Here is a 16,122-nt window from a genome sequence, read left to right as displayed (position 1 = left end):
GGGTGACATCTCTCTGGGACTGATACGTGGGAAAACCCTACCACGTTTAGTGTTTCACATTAGACATCGTCTCTGCAAAAGCTGATAGTAGCAGTGGTAATATATTTAAGATGATTGGCTTAGTATTTTTAAATATCTCCAAAAAGGAATACTACTGAACTTCGACGTAGGTTATATATAACCATATAAAAATGGTTATATATTCATTTAGTAGCTACATGTACTATAATAGGTTGTTAAGAAATCTTACAAATAAAAGATATTCAAAGTTGGGTGTTATCTCTGCTGGAATTAAGACAAATAGGACAAATAGATACGGAGCCAGAATCCCTGAAGATCAGGTTAAAGAAATAATAAGGAAATCTTCTAATATTATCTGTAAGTGATAACATGATGTTATCTTTGATCTTTGCTACAGAAATGTCCTCTGCTCTTAACCTCTGATAAATAAGATGTGTGGGTTTGCAATTGGCACTATCATTGTTAGCGTATTACAGGCCAAAAGAGGAGGACAGTAAAAAATCTTCACAAGTTCCAAAGGGAAGAAAATGTGGACAAAACAAATAATATTTAAGAAGGAACTCTTCTGCATTAGGAAAACTGATAAATATCCCTACTGACCTTCTTCCTAATGAAATATCTTGAGTGGAATCATCCAAAAGTTTAATGCTCAATAAATTAAGTTAGTCTTAAATGAAAGGTCACTTTATTTTCTTTTCTTTCTTAACCTTGGTAATATATTCATATTCATATATTCATATTCATAGGCTTTTATCACAAGCATCTTTATATATTTTTATATATCTCAAATATTGCACAAGAAAATGTCTTAAGTTCAAGATGAACTTGTCAAGCAGTATCTGACAGTATTTTCCTTATTTGAATGATAAATTATCAAATGCTTCTTCCCTACAGAAGCTTCTTGAGGGAAAGTAAAAACTTCAGATGTTTTATGGGACGAGACTGAGTTACCACAAATCATTAAACAACCTCCAGCTGTGAGTCTTCCTGGTCATTTTCCTACAGACTAAACTTCACTCTGGGCCCAGGAAGGACTTGCTTCTGCCATGTTTCTGGAACTTGATATTCCCCTCAAGGTTTGGTAACACTGTCCTAAAGTCAAAATGACAATGGAACTTTGCATTAATAAAGAGAATTTTAGAGCCGTAGTCAAATTTGGAGGAAATAAACTCCCCCTTTCTCCTTAGACTGTAAATCTTTTCATATAAATGAAATCTTCTACTTCAGGGGAGAAAACACAATGCTCTGCGGTGTCACTTGCATGGAAAGCCTGCCCCCAAAATTCAGTTAAATATTCCATTTAAAACTTTCAAAATAAATGTATTCTCTTCCCATTATTCTGGGTGCTCGGTAACTCTAAGAAGGTCAGTGACAAACTAGAGAGTTTCTGAGCTCAGTGCTTCAGAGACCTGGAAAACTATAATAAGTGAGAAATTAGAGAAACTACAGATAATGAGCTTCAAAAAGAAATGGCTCAGGGCAGAGGCGGAGCTTGGGCAAGACCTCATTAGGCTCAGCACGGGGCCTGGCCAGAGCAGGTGATCTGTATATGCTGTTAAAAGAGTGAATCAGTGAATGAACCAGACAAACCCACAGTGGAGAAAGAGTGGAATGGAAGGGGGAAGACAGGTATCCCAAGTTATTTACAGAGCAGTTGATGGCAGAAGCCAGGATGCTTGATATCATGCTCAATACATAGTAGTTGCACAATTAATACCTCATTGGGTTTTGACTCAATCAGTGATCATTATATTTAAATGGCAGAATGGGGTCCGTTATGAAGACAGAGCTCCCATTTCCTCCATGTATGTCCCCCATGGGCCAGGAGCTCAGCCAAGCAGTGGAGGGAGCCAGAGGCTAGAATGTTGGGAGAAGAATCGAAGTCTCTCTCACACCTCAAAGGTCCCTTTCAACATCCAAACATCAGGACCCTGTGTTATGTTTTGAAGCAAGTGAGCCTGTTCAGACCTGTTGAAAGCTCATAATATTTTTCTTTTTTCCGTCTTTTATTAAAACCCCAGATTGATTATCAGGATTTCAGGGCAGATACCTTGGAGGTGACAATGTCCTCAGCGAGAGGGAAGAGTCCCTAGTCTGAGAAGCACAAACTGTAATTAATTACCTTAACGAGCAGTTCACCCTCTCCTCCAGCCGGGCTCCCCTTCAGGGGTTCTGGTGCCCCCGTCTCTACAGAATCCTTCCTCGTCAGTACACCGCCCTGCCTCGGTCTCCTCGCACGCCCTGACAGAAACACCAAGAACACTTCGAAACACTTCCACATGCACCATGGGGGCAAGTGTGCTTGCCTGCCTCACAGAATTTTTCCAGTGCTGGTCACAACTCATTCGTGGCTCAGCAAATGATCTTCCTGACTCCCAGCATAGATTTCTCACAAATATATTTTTCACAAATAGAATGAAATGGAAAAGATAGGATAGAGTATGTCAGAATACCTCGTATACGTAGATGTACATTGTTGCATGAGGAATTTGTTAAATAAGCATGTGAATGTTGTTACATAGTATGTGAACATATAAAATGGATTTATTATCGTGGGTTGAAGTCCAAAAAGTTTGCAAGCCTCTGTTATAAAGGATCAGGAAGACAACACTGAGAGTTAAGAGAGAGAGAGTGTTAGCCTCAGATTTACCAGAGTTTGAGACCCAATCCTGCCATTTATGTGCTCAAGAATCTTGGGCGCATCGCTTAACCCTCCGAGCCTCATCTGTGAAATGCGGAGACTGTACAAGACAGCGCCTCATGTCCAATAAACACTCACTAAATGACACCTTTTAAAAAAAATAGTCTCCTGGGAGGACCATCCAACTCCATGGGGTCCTGGAGTAGACCTGGTTGCTCCAGGCCTCGTGACCCACGGGGATCTGGAGGTAAGACTGATGGGACTTTCTAGAAAGGACTCTCCCTTTCACCCACAAGTGTGATGATTGGATCTTAAATATCTGTGCTGGGGTTTTGCAATTATACAAATTATAGCAACCCAAACTCCTTTATATAGAGGTAAAAACTGGGAGACGCGTTTCTCAAAACAGAGCTGAGGCATGAGGAAACCCAGTTTTCTGAAATTGCTGGCTAGTGCTGGCGCTCGAACATCCCTCCCAACACAGAAACCCCCAGAAAGGCTGCCATGGTCCAGGCAGAGGCTTCTTAAGGAAGGGGCAGCATTCCTCACGGTGTCTACAGACCCTGTGACTTCCAAGGATCTCGTGTCTTGCGGCCGTCAACCTCTGGCTGCCTTCAGCAAATACCGCGTAGCTGAACCTCAGCCTCAGCCTCAGCGATGTCGCCAAGGGAACTCAGCGGCCTCCTAGCACCGCTGCCCATCTCCAAGCAAAACGAGAGGTTAGTGAGGAAAGGAAGCCTGAAAACATGAGAAAGCTCCCCAGAATAGACTCGGGGCCAGGGAGAAAAACAGCAATGCAGGCAAGAAATGGAGGAAGGCAGTGACAAAAAGTGAGAAAGAAAAAAGGAAGGAAGAGGGGACGGGAGGAAGCGAGGAAGGAAGTTGGAAAAAAGTAAATAGGAAGTCCAAAAGGAAGATCTTAAAAAGCAAACCAAAAATAGGTGGAAAACAAAAAGGAGGAAGGCAAAAGAGAAAAGAAACAATGAACGAAGCTTTGAGGACAAGAGCCCCTCCCCCGTCCCCAGGTTTGTTCACTCTTCCATCAGAAGGAGCAGTGCCCAGACCGGCCCGGCAGGGAGACAGGAAACAGGGGCTCTCTGAACAACCAGGGTCCTTCCCCTCCTCACGAGTCTGGTCCCAAGGCCCGACGCCCAACACGATCCAGGCTCAAAGGCCTCTGTGGAAAGAGACTGCAGAGGCTGACAGAGTCCAGAGGGACTAGAGACAGACACACCCCATCCTGCCCTCCAGGGCCAGGTGCCATCTCAAGTGCTCCCAGCCCAGATCCCCTGCCAAGCCTAGCTCCTCCCCATCCCAGACTCCCGGTGCCTTGTCACCTCGGAGACCCCCATTCCTACCGTCCAGTGGACACACTCAAGGGAATTCAGATTATTTTTCTGGTGGCCTACGGGGCTCAGCCCCACTCCTGGCATTGCAGAGAACTCAGGGAACAGGGCGCATAACCATCGCATGGACTGGCATCCTGGGAGTGTCTTGGCTTATTTGCAGAGGGAACCCCCTCCTGACTCTCTGTCTTCTGGGGCTTCTCTCTTCCCCCCAGGGGCTAGAAGGGGATCTGGCCTGGCACTGACTTCCTCTCTGGACACCACTCCTGTTTCCCTGAGCTTCCAAATCTCACTCAAGAGACACAACACGTGCTTGGAGAACATAACCCAGCACAGTTAAGTCATTTGGGAGGGGCTCAGCTTCCCCAGCCTGGCAGCCCTGTGTCTGGAATCTCCCACCTCTCATGCAGAGTGTGAAGGCCTGAACACAAAGCCATGTCCTTTCAGCTAAAATGAGGAAGAACCAAGATCAAGGTTTCTCAACCCATACTGGTGCAGCAAAAAGGGCAGGGATGGCTCGAGCCAGAGCGAGAGGAGAGCCGGGGGGCTTCCCGGGGCAAGAAACGCCAGCCTCAGAAAATCTCAAGGGTGAGGCTGCACAGACATCCCAGCTCCTGGTGGACAAGCAAAGGGTCTTACTGGGCAGGCATTCTGTTTTGAACCAGCAGGGTCTGGGGCCCAGTCAGAGAGCTGGCCAAAGGCAAGCAAGCAAGCCGCTGGTGGCCAGGCGGGGCCAGGAGGAGATGAGGCACGAGGCAGAGGCCTCTGCGGGGCCTGCGGCCTGCAACCTGGGGCCAGAGGGACTCCCTGCTGTGTGGTACCTACTGGCTGCCAAGGTCACTCCCCAAAACCTGAGATTTTCCCTTAAATTGAAGACTAGGGATCCAGGAATCAGTCTGGTGGGCCAGCCTGGCTCCAGGGGTCAAGAAGGGCCCCCTAAATCACTCAGGGCTCCCAGAGCTGCCTTTGAGGCAGAAATACAGAGCATCTTTGAGGACTCCTGCTCTGTCTGTGGAAAGGTGGGCAAAATGTTTAAAATACAATAAAAGCAAGGCCCGGGACACAAAGGGATCTCAATCCCTGTTTCTTTGGGCTGTCTGTGGGGTGTCTGTGTGCAGGATTTCTGCAGAAGATAGTCCATTTTGTTAAGCCTTTGAATATTCAAATTGAAAGTATCGCGCAATCATTGATTGTCAAATCATGGGTTTCTAGAGGTTTTAAATACTTGGCATGAGGGGGGAAAAACTCAAACCTATACCCGAAGGTATAAAACATTAATTCTGTTTGTCTCCTGCTCCGGGAATCTGGGTGCAGCTGGATGCTTTGTGAAACTTTAAAAATGTTGCATCTCTGCTTCTCTCCCTGCACAGGGGCCCTGGGAGGCGCCGAGTGCCTGGAGCTCCAGCACCCAGCCAGCGCCCCAGCTGCTGCTGACCACGATGTCGGGTAACTGGGCTGCTTCTCCTGGGGTCGGGTCACGCGAGCCAGGGGCCTTGCGATCCGGGTGCCTTTCCACAGCTTTTCCTGCATAGAACAGAGAGGCACAAAGTCAGGTATTGCCAAGTAGGAGCCGGGGATCCCGAGAGGGCACGGGCCACGCTGTGGCCGCTCCCAGCTCGGGGCCTGCTCCCCAGGGCAGAGGCCCAGAGGCCGGCCTGGCCTCTGTGGACGTCCGCGTACCCCGATCCCCCAGCCGCCCTTCCCCTTGGCCACGGTTGTGACCCTGAGATGTGGCGCTGCGGACTCGGTGTGCCCAGAAGCGGCGGCGGGGGGAGCTAGAGGCTCACGGTGAGCCCGGGATGCGGGCCGCACGCACCGCGGGCAGCGCAGGGGTGGGCGGTGGCAGCCCCTCTGTGGCCCCGGGGCCGCGCCCCCTGCCCTCCGAGCCGCGAGCCGCTCGGGGAGCGCGGGTGGGAGAGACGGCACCGCCAAGAGGGCGCGGAGTCCAGGCCCGGCGGGCCAGGCGCGGGGCTCCCCGGGTCTGCGCGCCGAACAGCGCCGCCTCCTTTCCCCCGCAGACCCCCTCGCTCCCCCGACCCGGCGCGGGGGCTCCCTGCTGCCCGGCTGCGCTCTCCGCAGTGGCCAGGCGCGGCGCTGGCGGCCCTGCACTGGGGCCAGGCGCCGGGGCAGCCCGCGCGGCCGCGGGGAGCCGCGGGGCCCGGCCCCTCCCGCCCGATCGCCCCGGCGCTCACTCCAGGGTCGAGGTCAGGGCCGGAGCCGCCGGCGCGCCCGCGGCCACCCCAGATGGCGAGAGCTCGCCGGCCCGGCCTCGCGTGGCCCAGCAGCCCGCCGAGTCTCACCTGCTCACTGCGGCTCCGCCGGGTCGGCCCGGGGCTGCGGCCGCCCGCTCCCGGCGCGCCCGGACTCCCTCCCCGCCGACCCTCCGGCGCCGCTCGGCCTCCCCGCGAGCCGGGCAGTGCGGCCGAGCCCCGCCAGCCCCGAGGGCGGCCTCCCCGTTGGCTGCACCGTCCCCGGAGGCTCGGCGCGCCGCCGAGAGCCGCCTGCACCAGAAAGGGAGGGGGTGGGGAGCGGCGGGAAGGGAGAGCAGGAGCGGGGGCCCGAGGAGGGAGGAGGAAAAAGATGGAGAGCGGGAAAGGCGGAGAAAGGGGGCGACGGTGACAGGCAGAAGAGAAGTTCGGAGGGTGGGAGTGCCCCGGGCATGGTCCCTTCCCTGTGGTCGGTCTAGCAAGTTCCTCAGCGGCCCGAGGACAGAGCTTTCCAACGCGCACCTCCACCCACCCTGTCCGCCGCTCTCCCCGGGGCTGGCTTCCAGACCAAGGGCATGTAGAGGTTAGAGCCTCCCCAGAAGCCTGCTTGGCCTGGTGAAGCCGGGACGCAGAGCTTCTTCCGCAAGGTGGGGGCATCACGGTGGGGTGGGGTGGGCTATCAGGGGCTCCTGCTTGCCCCGTGGGCCCCTTCCGGGACCGTAATACCCGCTCCCACAAGGCAGGCTGGTCCCAGAGCCCGTGGTTCCCCTAACTGAGCCAAGGTGGTGAGCTTCCCTAGGCTGCTGTCCACATTCCGGAGCAGAAAAACCTGTGTGCTATTGGTCTAGCGATAGGGCCTAGCTGGGATGGGTGGCCCCACAGATACCCATAGGTTCTGCTCCCACTAAGGCCCTGAAACCTGCCCAGCTTCTCCTCATCCTTTGAAGTTGGAGAAATGTGGGGTTCCTTCCCACCTGTCTTTCAGCATTCTCTTTGCATTCTTCAAACCTAGAAACCTGGTCTCCTGCGTCATAGCCTATAACGAGGACCCCTCCCCCACATCCCAGTCTGACATCCAAACCTACCGTGGGACCACTGACTCAGTCGCTTTTCCCCCAGAAAAACCGAAGGTGTATCAAGGTGTCCGGGTCAAGATCACGGTGAAGGAGCTGCTGCAGCAGAGAAGGGCGCACCAGGCGGCCTCAGGGGGAACCGTAAGCATCAACCCTTCCCTGGGCTCCCCACCTTGCCTTCGGCCTCATTTAACCCTGTGTCTGGAAAGGTGTTGGAGGCCACACTAAGCGCAGTCACCATCCCCAGACCTGGCCTTCCTCAGCGTCTTTATAACTTTTCTGCCCCTTACCCCCCACCCCCCCACTGGAAGCCCCAAAGAACAGGTAGAGAATGTCATGGGGTTCAGGATTTGGCGGGGAGCTCGTCCCTCACTGATCATAGTTGACTATAAACAGCTTGTTGGCCTGGTGCTGGGAGAGGAGCCCCCCGCAGCTAATGAGGTTGTTATGCTGGTAGGCAGACAGTGTGTGGGCCCTCACACGTGAAAAGAGAGTCTCTCGTGCAAAGAAAGTTTCTCCGTTATGTCATTTTAGCGAGCCCTTCAAGGAGACAATCTCTGTGCAAATGCCCCCTGCTTCTCATTCATATGAAACCCAGCCTCTGAGGTCATTTATCTGTAAGTCACCAGGCATAGAAGGTTCCCAGCAGAAATGGGCCATGTGTCTACAGAAGAGACAGCTCGGGGTATAAAATCACCTCCTTCAAATGAAGCCTTAAGCTGGTCCCGGTTATCGGGAGGTGATGTGGGCAGTCCTAAGGGTGCCCTGCCACTTTTTGTACTTTCTCAAGCAGACAGAGCTGCCACGAGTGCTCAGGGCAGCAGCAGAACCAAATAAACTAGGCGGGGTTCTCCTCCAACAGAGGGTAATTCATTGCTGAAAGCCCTTGATCGTACCTCTGCCGGTGGGTTGCTTGTGCGCCTGCAGGATACGACAGCGGAGCCCGTACCATCAGTGTTAGGACCCGTCCCGTCTCCAGCTTATTGGCGTCCTCCCTGCAGTGGTTTTGGAGCCTGGTGCTGTTTGTGCACGATATTCGACTTTCTGAAATGAGTCTTTGTGGGAAGAGGCCAATGATACAGGGGTGGGGAGCACAGGTTCTAGAACCAGTGGCCTGGGTTTAGATCTCAGCTCCTCTGTGGTACGTGTGGATCCTGGAGCAATTACTCGGGGTCATCACCTGTGTCCACATCTTTCAGCTGGAGACGATAGGATTTTAGGAGGGTTAGATGAATTATGGCATATAAAGCACTTGTCCAAGTGCTTTCCATTTAGCAAGTACTCCATAAATGAGAGCTGTCAGTATCATGATTTGTGAAAAGCAACTAAAATTACAACCAAGAACCGAAAACCAGCTCCCCAGTCATGTCCATTCACTCCCTTTGCCCAGAGTTTCAAGTTCAGGTGCAAGCGTGCTGTGGTTCAGCCTGTACAGCACAACTTTTACATTCATTGGAGAAATTAGTACGTAACTTTAGCTAACATAAAGCTTCCTTCCATTTGCAGAAGGTTTGTGCAGTGGTTAAAAGACAGCACTTTTGCACACTCCTTATCTCATTTAGTTCTTATAACAACCAGGTGAGGTAGACAGATGGGGATCTGCATGCTTCTAGTCCAGCTGAAGTTCAAGGTCTTAGAGTCACTTTAAAGGCAGAGCTAAAAACATGGCCAGGTTCTTCTTAACTCTTCGTGTAAAAACAAAAACCCATTCCCACCTATTGGTTCCCTAAATTCATCCTTCTGGTAGTCTCAACCATTAATTCCTTCAGTTCAGAGATGGTTATAAAATTAGTAAAACCAGGAACAAGAGAACTGGGAAACGTCTCTGATGCCAAAAAAAAAAAAAAAAAAAAAAACAAACACAGGATGTTCATAACAAAGTATAATCTTTCATTAAGGAGCCAAAGCTGCTCAAAAGTAAATGGTAGAATTCTGCTTCGATGCACCTGGAGAAGTCCCACTTGGGCATGATGATTTTATGGCTGTTGGCCTCTAGCAGGTTGGTTTGGCCACTGTCCCCCTGCGAGCTAACTGCAGGAATGAAAGCAAAGGATAAAACGTTTCACTTGTGTATCTGACCAGTATCCATTTCCTGGAGCTGTGTGATTTATCTAAGTTTTTTTTCTGAGAGCTATCAGCCCCTCCCCACCACCCCCAAGAACTAATAAAGCAGTCCTTCTGAACCAATGCCTTTTGGGGACACCTACAGCAAGGCTCACCCTTCTCGGCTTCCTGGAAGATTATATCAGCCCAAGTGCCCTCACAGGCGCAGGGAAGTAACACTGATGATTGAATCATGAGAACCAGCTATAAAACCCCTCACTCGGAACCATCAGAAGGATCTGGGATTCTAGGAAAGCGGTAAGGGTATACGCGCCAGGCAAGGACAGCGGCTGTCAGGGGACGGTGTATGCCTGCTTCCCGGTAGAGACCCCTTGGTGTAGCAGAGATGATCTCCAATTTGTTCAATGATCAAAGGACACCTCTAAGGAAGCTTCAAGGCAAGGAGAGGGTTAATGATATCAGCTATATAAAGCAGGAAAGTATGTATCTTAATTTGTTATAGTCACAGCTGTACCCACCATTTGAAATCTTGAAGTCAATCATGAAGGGAAGTCATAGATTGAAGCGAATGGCAGGTGACAGACAGTGCCAGGAGAAAGGTGTGCATGTCAGATTTTTAAATTTGATTTAAAAAAATAACTTATTTCGGCCAGATCAGTTTGTAAACAACCCTATACACACACACACACACACTCTTTTACCTTTAGGAGAAAGGGAAACTTGAGTTAGTATTTATGAAAGGATATACGTTACCCTTCTTTAACCATTCCCCCCCCCTTTTTTTTTTAGCAGCCTGGATGTGTTTTTATAAATTGTAGAGTGGATTTTTGTGCTGTTTTGAAACCTAAGAGAAAGGTGCCTTTCTTTGTATTCTTGGGGTGAAGGAGAAAGTGAACCCATGACTGGAGAGATAATATCGAGCAGGAGACTGTAAACAGACCTGAGGGAGATAACGCGGGTAGGCAGACACACAGACCATTCCCGGAGAGGAATGGGGTTAATGTGAGCTCAGCCATAAAGCAGATTTTTTAAAAACCCACTCCTTCCAAGTCCTTCAGCTCAAGGTGCAGCCAAATATTTGCATAAAGAGCTGGTGAAGGATTCCAGCTTCCTGGTTCATGACATTACGGCATGGATCATTTTCAAAATTAACACCACCTCCTGCTTCAGCAGCGGCCGACAGCCCCAGAGGCACGGTGTATGGGAGTAAGTATGCCTGTAATCCGAGAGAGAGAGGTGCGGTGAACTTGGCTTCCCAGCACAGAGTACGGAGCAGTGCTGGTCCCTTTAAACTTTAAAGGCACCATCTGAAATTTTTTTTTAAAGTCCTAAATTACTCAGTACAATTACCAGTTCAATTGGAAGGTACAGGCTGCTTTACTTTAAATAGTTAAAAGGGAAAATCTCTTAAATTTCACTAAATCTCAGGTATTCGGGTAGAATAGTAAAAAAAAGCAACTCATACAGAGTTGAAAGACTGAACATTACCTAGAATGTAGATAGGCTTCAGCTCACGGACGACAGCTTTAAGGACATATTTTCTATCGTTAACATTTCATAGCTAGTAAGCATGTGTGCCTACTTTTAGCTACCCGGGATTAGCAAAGTTAGGAATTGTGTCCTTTTGGGAGAACAAATTCCTAGGCTAAGCCTCCAGAGAGTATATGAAGATTTTGAAGAGAAGGATGGACTAAGTCACAGAGGGTTGGGATTAAATAAGTTTAGCTCTTATTACTTTTAAATTAAATTGTCTAATAGAAAGGCTGTTTACTGGGCATACTCGAACTATTCCATTCCTCTGCAATCTACAAATCATTTGAATTCATTTTTATCTACACTTAAATTTAAAATTTAAGTGGGAAAATCTATTGGGGGGGAAAAACCCAAGCAAACATAAAAACTGAATGGAAATAAAGTTGGTTGTATGTAATGACAACCACCTTTTTTTAGAAAAAAGAATCTGGCTTACCTTAGAGCAGAAGGCACCAAAGTACATGGACATGGGAACTGTTCATGGGAAAATGTCTTCACTTTCTCCCGAGAGCACTGAGTCCACGGTCATGTTCTTGCTTTGGCAGCTGCCAGGAGGCAACGGCGTCCACCTTTCAGACCCAGCCCCGCCATCTTCAGCAGGTCAGTTCAACGCGTGTCACGGTTCCCTCAAAACCTCTTTCAAAAGTCCATCTCAGAAACGTCTCTCAGTGCTTGACTCAGGGGTGAAGGTGGACACCACCATTTAATTGGAATCCAACCAATCAGAAGGGGAACGGGGCATAGTGAGTCCAGGTCAAGCCCAGCAAGACAACAAGGGCACACTTTTGTCCTTCTTTCCCGAAATGTCTATTTGCTGCTACCTATGCTGTCCCGAGAGTTAGTTCTCTACATTTGCTCCAGTTTCTCATCGCCCAGTCACTGAACTTGACTAACAGATCGGAATTGTGTTCAGAAGCTTGTTGTCCTTTTTATGGGACTGTTAGATGGAATACAGGACACCCTCGGGTTCTCGAATAATGCCTTTGCTCCTGTTGATTTAGTGTGTAGCCACCGGCCGGGGCTTCCCTCCCCTTCCTCCCTCTCTCCCCGGGAAGCAACTCAAACAACTGCACATTTTCTCAGCCCCGTTCGAGTAACTGTATTACCTACGCCAGCCAGGAGGTAGGTGTTTCAGGAGCTCGCACACAAGGAAACCTGTGCTTGTGGTGCTCACCCCTGAACGTGCCACTTTCTCTTAACCTTAAGGAACCTTGAGACTTCAAGGTTCAAGTGCTCTAGTGTCATCTAATGGATACACTCTAAACCTGTCTTCTCTGAGCCTTTAAGGCTGGCGATCAGAAATCGAACCTATTTACAATAAAACAGAAGAGGAGTCTCGTTTTCAGCATTCTGCATGATGGCTAGCTCACTTATTTTAGCTCCGTTAGCATGTGAAAATATTTCCTAAGGACACATCTTTGCTTTTTGTATTTTATAGCAAGCACTACTGATTCACTTTACATTCTTGGCTTCTATTTTTATCATTTGCATTGTCATTTGTATCACTTCTCAAAATTTAAGTTACTGAGAAAGTATGAAAAGGTTAGCAAAGCTACAAACCTAAATCAAGAGACTTGTTTCCCATGACCTCAGATGTTTTCCTAAAGCCTTCCTTCTGAGAGGTGAGACTTATTTGAACCACAGATGGGATGTCGATGCCTTATAGTCCAAGAAAGTAGAGTCTTGAGCCATTATTTGACTGTGACAATTAGACACAGGTTGGACTGTCATTCTTTTATTTGTGCCCTCGTCATATTTATAGCCACTTTCCACATTATTAACCAGATTTGAGCAACTGGGACTCAAATTCACTAGAGCAACAAAAAAACATCCAATTGCCTGCCTGTTTACTTCTCTAGAACTTCTTAAGCCCCTAACATGGTAAAATATCCAGAATGCAGTATTCTATTCAAAGTCGTAAGTGTAACTTTTAAACAAACAAACAAACAAAATCTCTCTTTTTCCCTTTCTCTTCTAGGGCTGTATTTGGAGTCTGAACCGGTTTCTTCCACATCCAATTCCTTTCAACCCCGAGAATTTTCCAGTTGTGTTTCCTGTGAAGAAAATATGAGCTGTATCGACCAGGTGTTTGAGTCCTACCTTCAGACAGAGACACACCTGGACCCCTTGCTCAATCCCACGCAGAGCACATCACCCTATTTCCCTGACAGCTTCCAAGCTGCCCCTTTCTGCTTTAACCAGAGCCTGGTAATTTATCTCTGTTCTTTGCAAAACCTGATTGTTGCCTCCTCCGGGGTAGTAAGGCTTTGTAAAGAGGGTTTCATCATCTCATGAGAAATCACACAGACCCTGTCAACTAAGAAGTCATCCAGGAAACAGCCCAGAAGCCACTTAAAACTCAGTGGCGGTCGGAGTAACCACACATGGCACAGGGCAAACCTTTGGGTACACACGATTATGATCTCCCAAGGCAGCTACACCCGAGTAAAGTGGTGTGAGCCCTTAAAAAGGTTTCCTGGCAATATTCATTGAATGTTTTCAAACTGTAGTGAAGGCATCTGTGAATTGGAAATCATTGACTTAAGTGATGGTCCTTGGATCTTCGAGTTCTAGAAAAGGACATTAAGGCTTTGTCAACATAGTACCAAACTGTCATCCCGATAACGGATTTTTATTTCATTTTGGCACTGAGCTGGTCCCACTAACTGGTGTTTTGGGTCTGGTATAGTCATGAGAACTCATCTGAGTCTGAGACTGCTAATAAAAAAAGTCCTCTTACTTCAGAGAATTTGGATTCTCTATTCTTGGTGAACCTCACGTGTTTGAAAATGTGGTATCATTTAAACGCAGTAAGATTTCCATTAGTAAACACCAGTTGTTTGAGATGTCTTTTAGATACTCCTGTAGTTTTCTAAACCATAAAAAGTAAGTTGTTTTTTTTTAAATGTACATAATTTTTTCTTTTGGTTTGTCAAAAGTCCACGTAGGTATCAGACTAAATTTTTAGGATATGAGAAATTAACTCCAAGAAAATACACACCAGACCCCAGTCACCCAGCTCCCTTTTGGCTTCCAAAGAAGGCTTTCTCTGTAATAATTGTAGACCAGCTTAAGAGAAAGCGGAGGTACATTTCTCCTCTGGGGATAAGACTTCAGTGAGAGTAGTTGTGCGTCTTGGAGTCTGCCAGACACGGGCACACTGAAGAGCCCAGTGGTACCTGAGTCTGGTTCTCTTTCCTCTCCACAGTTAAAGGTGTGGAGGAACATCCAAGGTGCCACCTTCAACTTCTACTGTGGCCCACAGCAAGATTTGACGTGCAGGTGACTTGAAGCAGAATGGGGTTTTGTGGTTTAAGAACAAAGCGTCCTCTAAAGTAGGGTTACAACAAAGGAAGCCAGTGAAGCAAGGCGATTTATTGTTGGGGAAGAAAAAGGCAAATATAGACTAAGGTGTCCTGAAATCATGCAGTCAGCAAATAAAATTACTTCTGCAGCCCTGGGTTGGGCTGGGTGTTTTGTTGTGTTTCACTGTCCCCTCCCTACTGTTCTTACTCTTGAGTTAATAAATCCTCTCTATTCAGCTTTTTGAATCCTGTCTAACTAATCAAGCTCTTTGTTCCCTGGCTTTTTCTAGACCCCAGGATCGTCTTTGGATTCCTCCACTCTGTCTGGTTCCTTAGACTACAGTTACTCACTGGCTCAGCTACCTGCGTGTGCCCCGGAGAATTACAATTCTTCCCCTTCTCTGGACCCCAGAAACTGTGGCTATTCCTCAGAAGAGTACTCCTACTCACACTTGCCCTCGTACACTCAGTACGACTGCTTCCCCTCTGCCGGCCCCTCGGTCTGCTACTGCGCGTCCTGTGAGGCAGAACACGTGGACACCCTCAGAGCAGCGGAGTGCTTTTCCTACCCCAGCACAGACTATGTGAACTTGGCCCCCTCCGCAGCTGTGGCCAGCGAGTTCTATAAAAGGGGAACAAACTGGGACATCTGCTATAGTTAATAGCAATTACATTACATTGGAACATGGCGTGAGTATCTCGGTCCTTCGGCCACACCAAATGACAACTCGAAATGCAGCCTGTTAACAAAGTATCACAAAGCCCCGTTCCTGTGTCACATTTCCAATGTTCTGATGCTCGCTTAGGCATTAGTACCAAGTCGTCAGATCTGGTCTTCGTGCCACTCCTACTTTTTATGCTGACAGTTAAAATTGTTGTAGGGAGTGTTCAGTTTTCCTTTTCTATGTAACGAACAAATTCTAATTTTTTTAACTAATAAATTTTGTATTATTAAACGTTGGCTTATTTTTTTTTTAATTTTCTGATGAGAGTTTCCTGTTGCTTTGACTAATGCCAATTAATTCTGGAAATCACCAGTTACTTCTCAATATTTTAATCTCACTAGTTCATGAATTTTAAATTACTTTAATTTGGCGAGTTGCCTGGGCTGTCATAGGGACGGAGGGTAGACACAGCTGTGATGGCCGAAAGCGAGAGGCAGCCTCACCTCCAAACGAGGGTGTACATCTTGGAGCCACATAAGAGAAAGACATTTATGAATCATTAGCTTCTTGTATCTAACATTAGTCAACGAAATATTAATATGTCCAAAAGGCACATCTTGCCTACAGCAATATTAACCCATAGATCATTCTTTTTCATGTCCAAAGTGTTGTTTTGTAAACTTTCTGGGCAAATACTTGATCTTTTTTTCTCTTGAGAACCGCCATGCTGTTGTTGATGGACCACAAAGTCTGGAATTCGTTGTTACCTCAGATTTCCAAACTTCCACGGTAACACCTTAAACACACGCTATTACTCGTTTTTGACAGGTTGGTTGAGACCGTCGACCACATTGTTCGTGACTGAATTTCAGAGTTGACTGCCTCTGATGAATCCATTTGAACGAGCCCAACCATCGTTCAGGGTAAAGAAGAGTTACTTAAGTCAAGCATGTCAGAGTATACTGTTCCATCCTGTTTGCTGAGAGCGTGGAAGCAGAGGACCTAATCCCTGCAGTGAGTCCCTGCAGTCAGGGGGGCGTTTTCCGTGTCCCAAGCTTCCACACGATGGCGGCCATACTGGTACCATGGGTCCCGGCCATGGCTACCATTTTCCGAGCCCTCCCTGAGCACCAGAGTTGCCTTCAGGTTTTCTCAGTTCTCTCTCCTCTCACACAAGCTCCACAACAAAACTGATGGCAAAATCAGGAGTCTGAGACTCAGAGAAGTCAAGTCACCCACCCGATGTTACCCAGTCAGGAAGTACCCA

At 48.1% G+C, this 16,122-nt stretch overlaps 1 protein-coding gene and 2 long non-coding RNA genes across 9 annotated transcripts; 1 reads left to right on the top strand and 2 right to left on the bottom strand.

Annotated features, from left to right (window-relative positions):
- Positions 1-689: 689 nt before the first annotated feature.
- Positions 690-6,397, bottom strand: LOC132028579 (uncharacterized). The gene is made up of 4 exons (XR_009407474.1): positions 6,309-6,397; positions 3,225-5,532; positions 2,144-2,262; positions 690-1,113 (listed from the first exon to the last, which is right to left on the bottom strand). It is a non-coding gene; the product is annotated as an uncharacterized LOC132028579 (long non-coding RNA).
- POU2AF3 (POU class 2 homeobox associating factor 3) lies at positions 5,327-15,146 on the top strand. Of its 7 annotated transcripts, none has more exons than XM_059417660.1 (5): positions 5,327-5,454; positions 7,335-7,429; positions 11,303-11,485; positions 12,864-13,093; positions 14,481-15,146. In XM_059417660.1, exons 1-5 carry the CDS (start codon positions 5,327-5,329, stop codon positions 14,850-14,852), a joined length of 1,008 nt encoding a protein of 335 aa, XP_059273643.1. In that variant the 3' UTR covers positions 14,853-15,146. The 7 variants fall into 7 exon arrangements, with proteins under 7 accessions (XP_059273643.1, XP_059273662.1, XP_059273681.1 ...); XM_059417679.1 differs by having other exon boundaries at positions 5,383-5,454; positions 11,431-11,485; XM_059417698.1 differs by lacking the exons at positions 5,327-5,454; positions 7,335-7,429 and adding an exon at positions 9,365-9,649 and having other exon boundaries at positions 11,431-11,485.
- LOC132028584 (uncharacterized) lies at positions 9,158-11,414 on the bottom strand. The gene is made up of 2 exons (XR_009407476.1): positions 11,322-11,414; positions 9,158-9,319 (listed from the first exon to the last, which is right to left on the bottom strand). It is a non-coding gene; the product is annotated as an uncharacterized LOC132028584 (long non-coding RNA).
- Positions 15,147-16,122: the final 976 nt, after the last annotated feature.

This window comes from Mustela nigripes, chromosome 1 (genome assembly GCF_022355385.1).
Source record: "Mustela nigripes isolate SB6536 chromosome 1, MUSNIG.SB6536, whole genome shotgun sequence".
Taxonomy (NCBI): Eukaryota; Metazoa; Chordata; class Mammalia; order Carnivora; family Mustelidae; genus Mustela; species Mustela nigripes.
This window is presented reverse-complemented; position numbering and strand designations above follow the sequence as displayed.

Coding starts and splice junctions, on each gene's coding strand:
- POU2AF3 (XM_059417660.1), top strand. CDS start 5,327: ATGCTTTGTGAAACTTTAAAAATGTTGCATCTCTGCTTCTCTCCCTGC. Junction 5,455..7,334: donor GCTGCTGACCACGATGTCGG/GTAACTGGGCTG, acceptor CTTTTCCCCCAG/AAAAACCGAAGGTGTATCAA. Junction 13,094..14,480: donor TCTGCTTTAACCAGAGCCTG/GTAATTTATCTC, acceptor GGCTTTTTCTAG/ACCCCAGGATCGTCTTTGGA.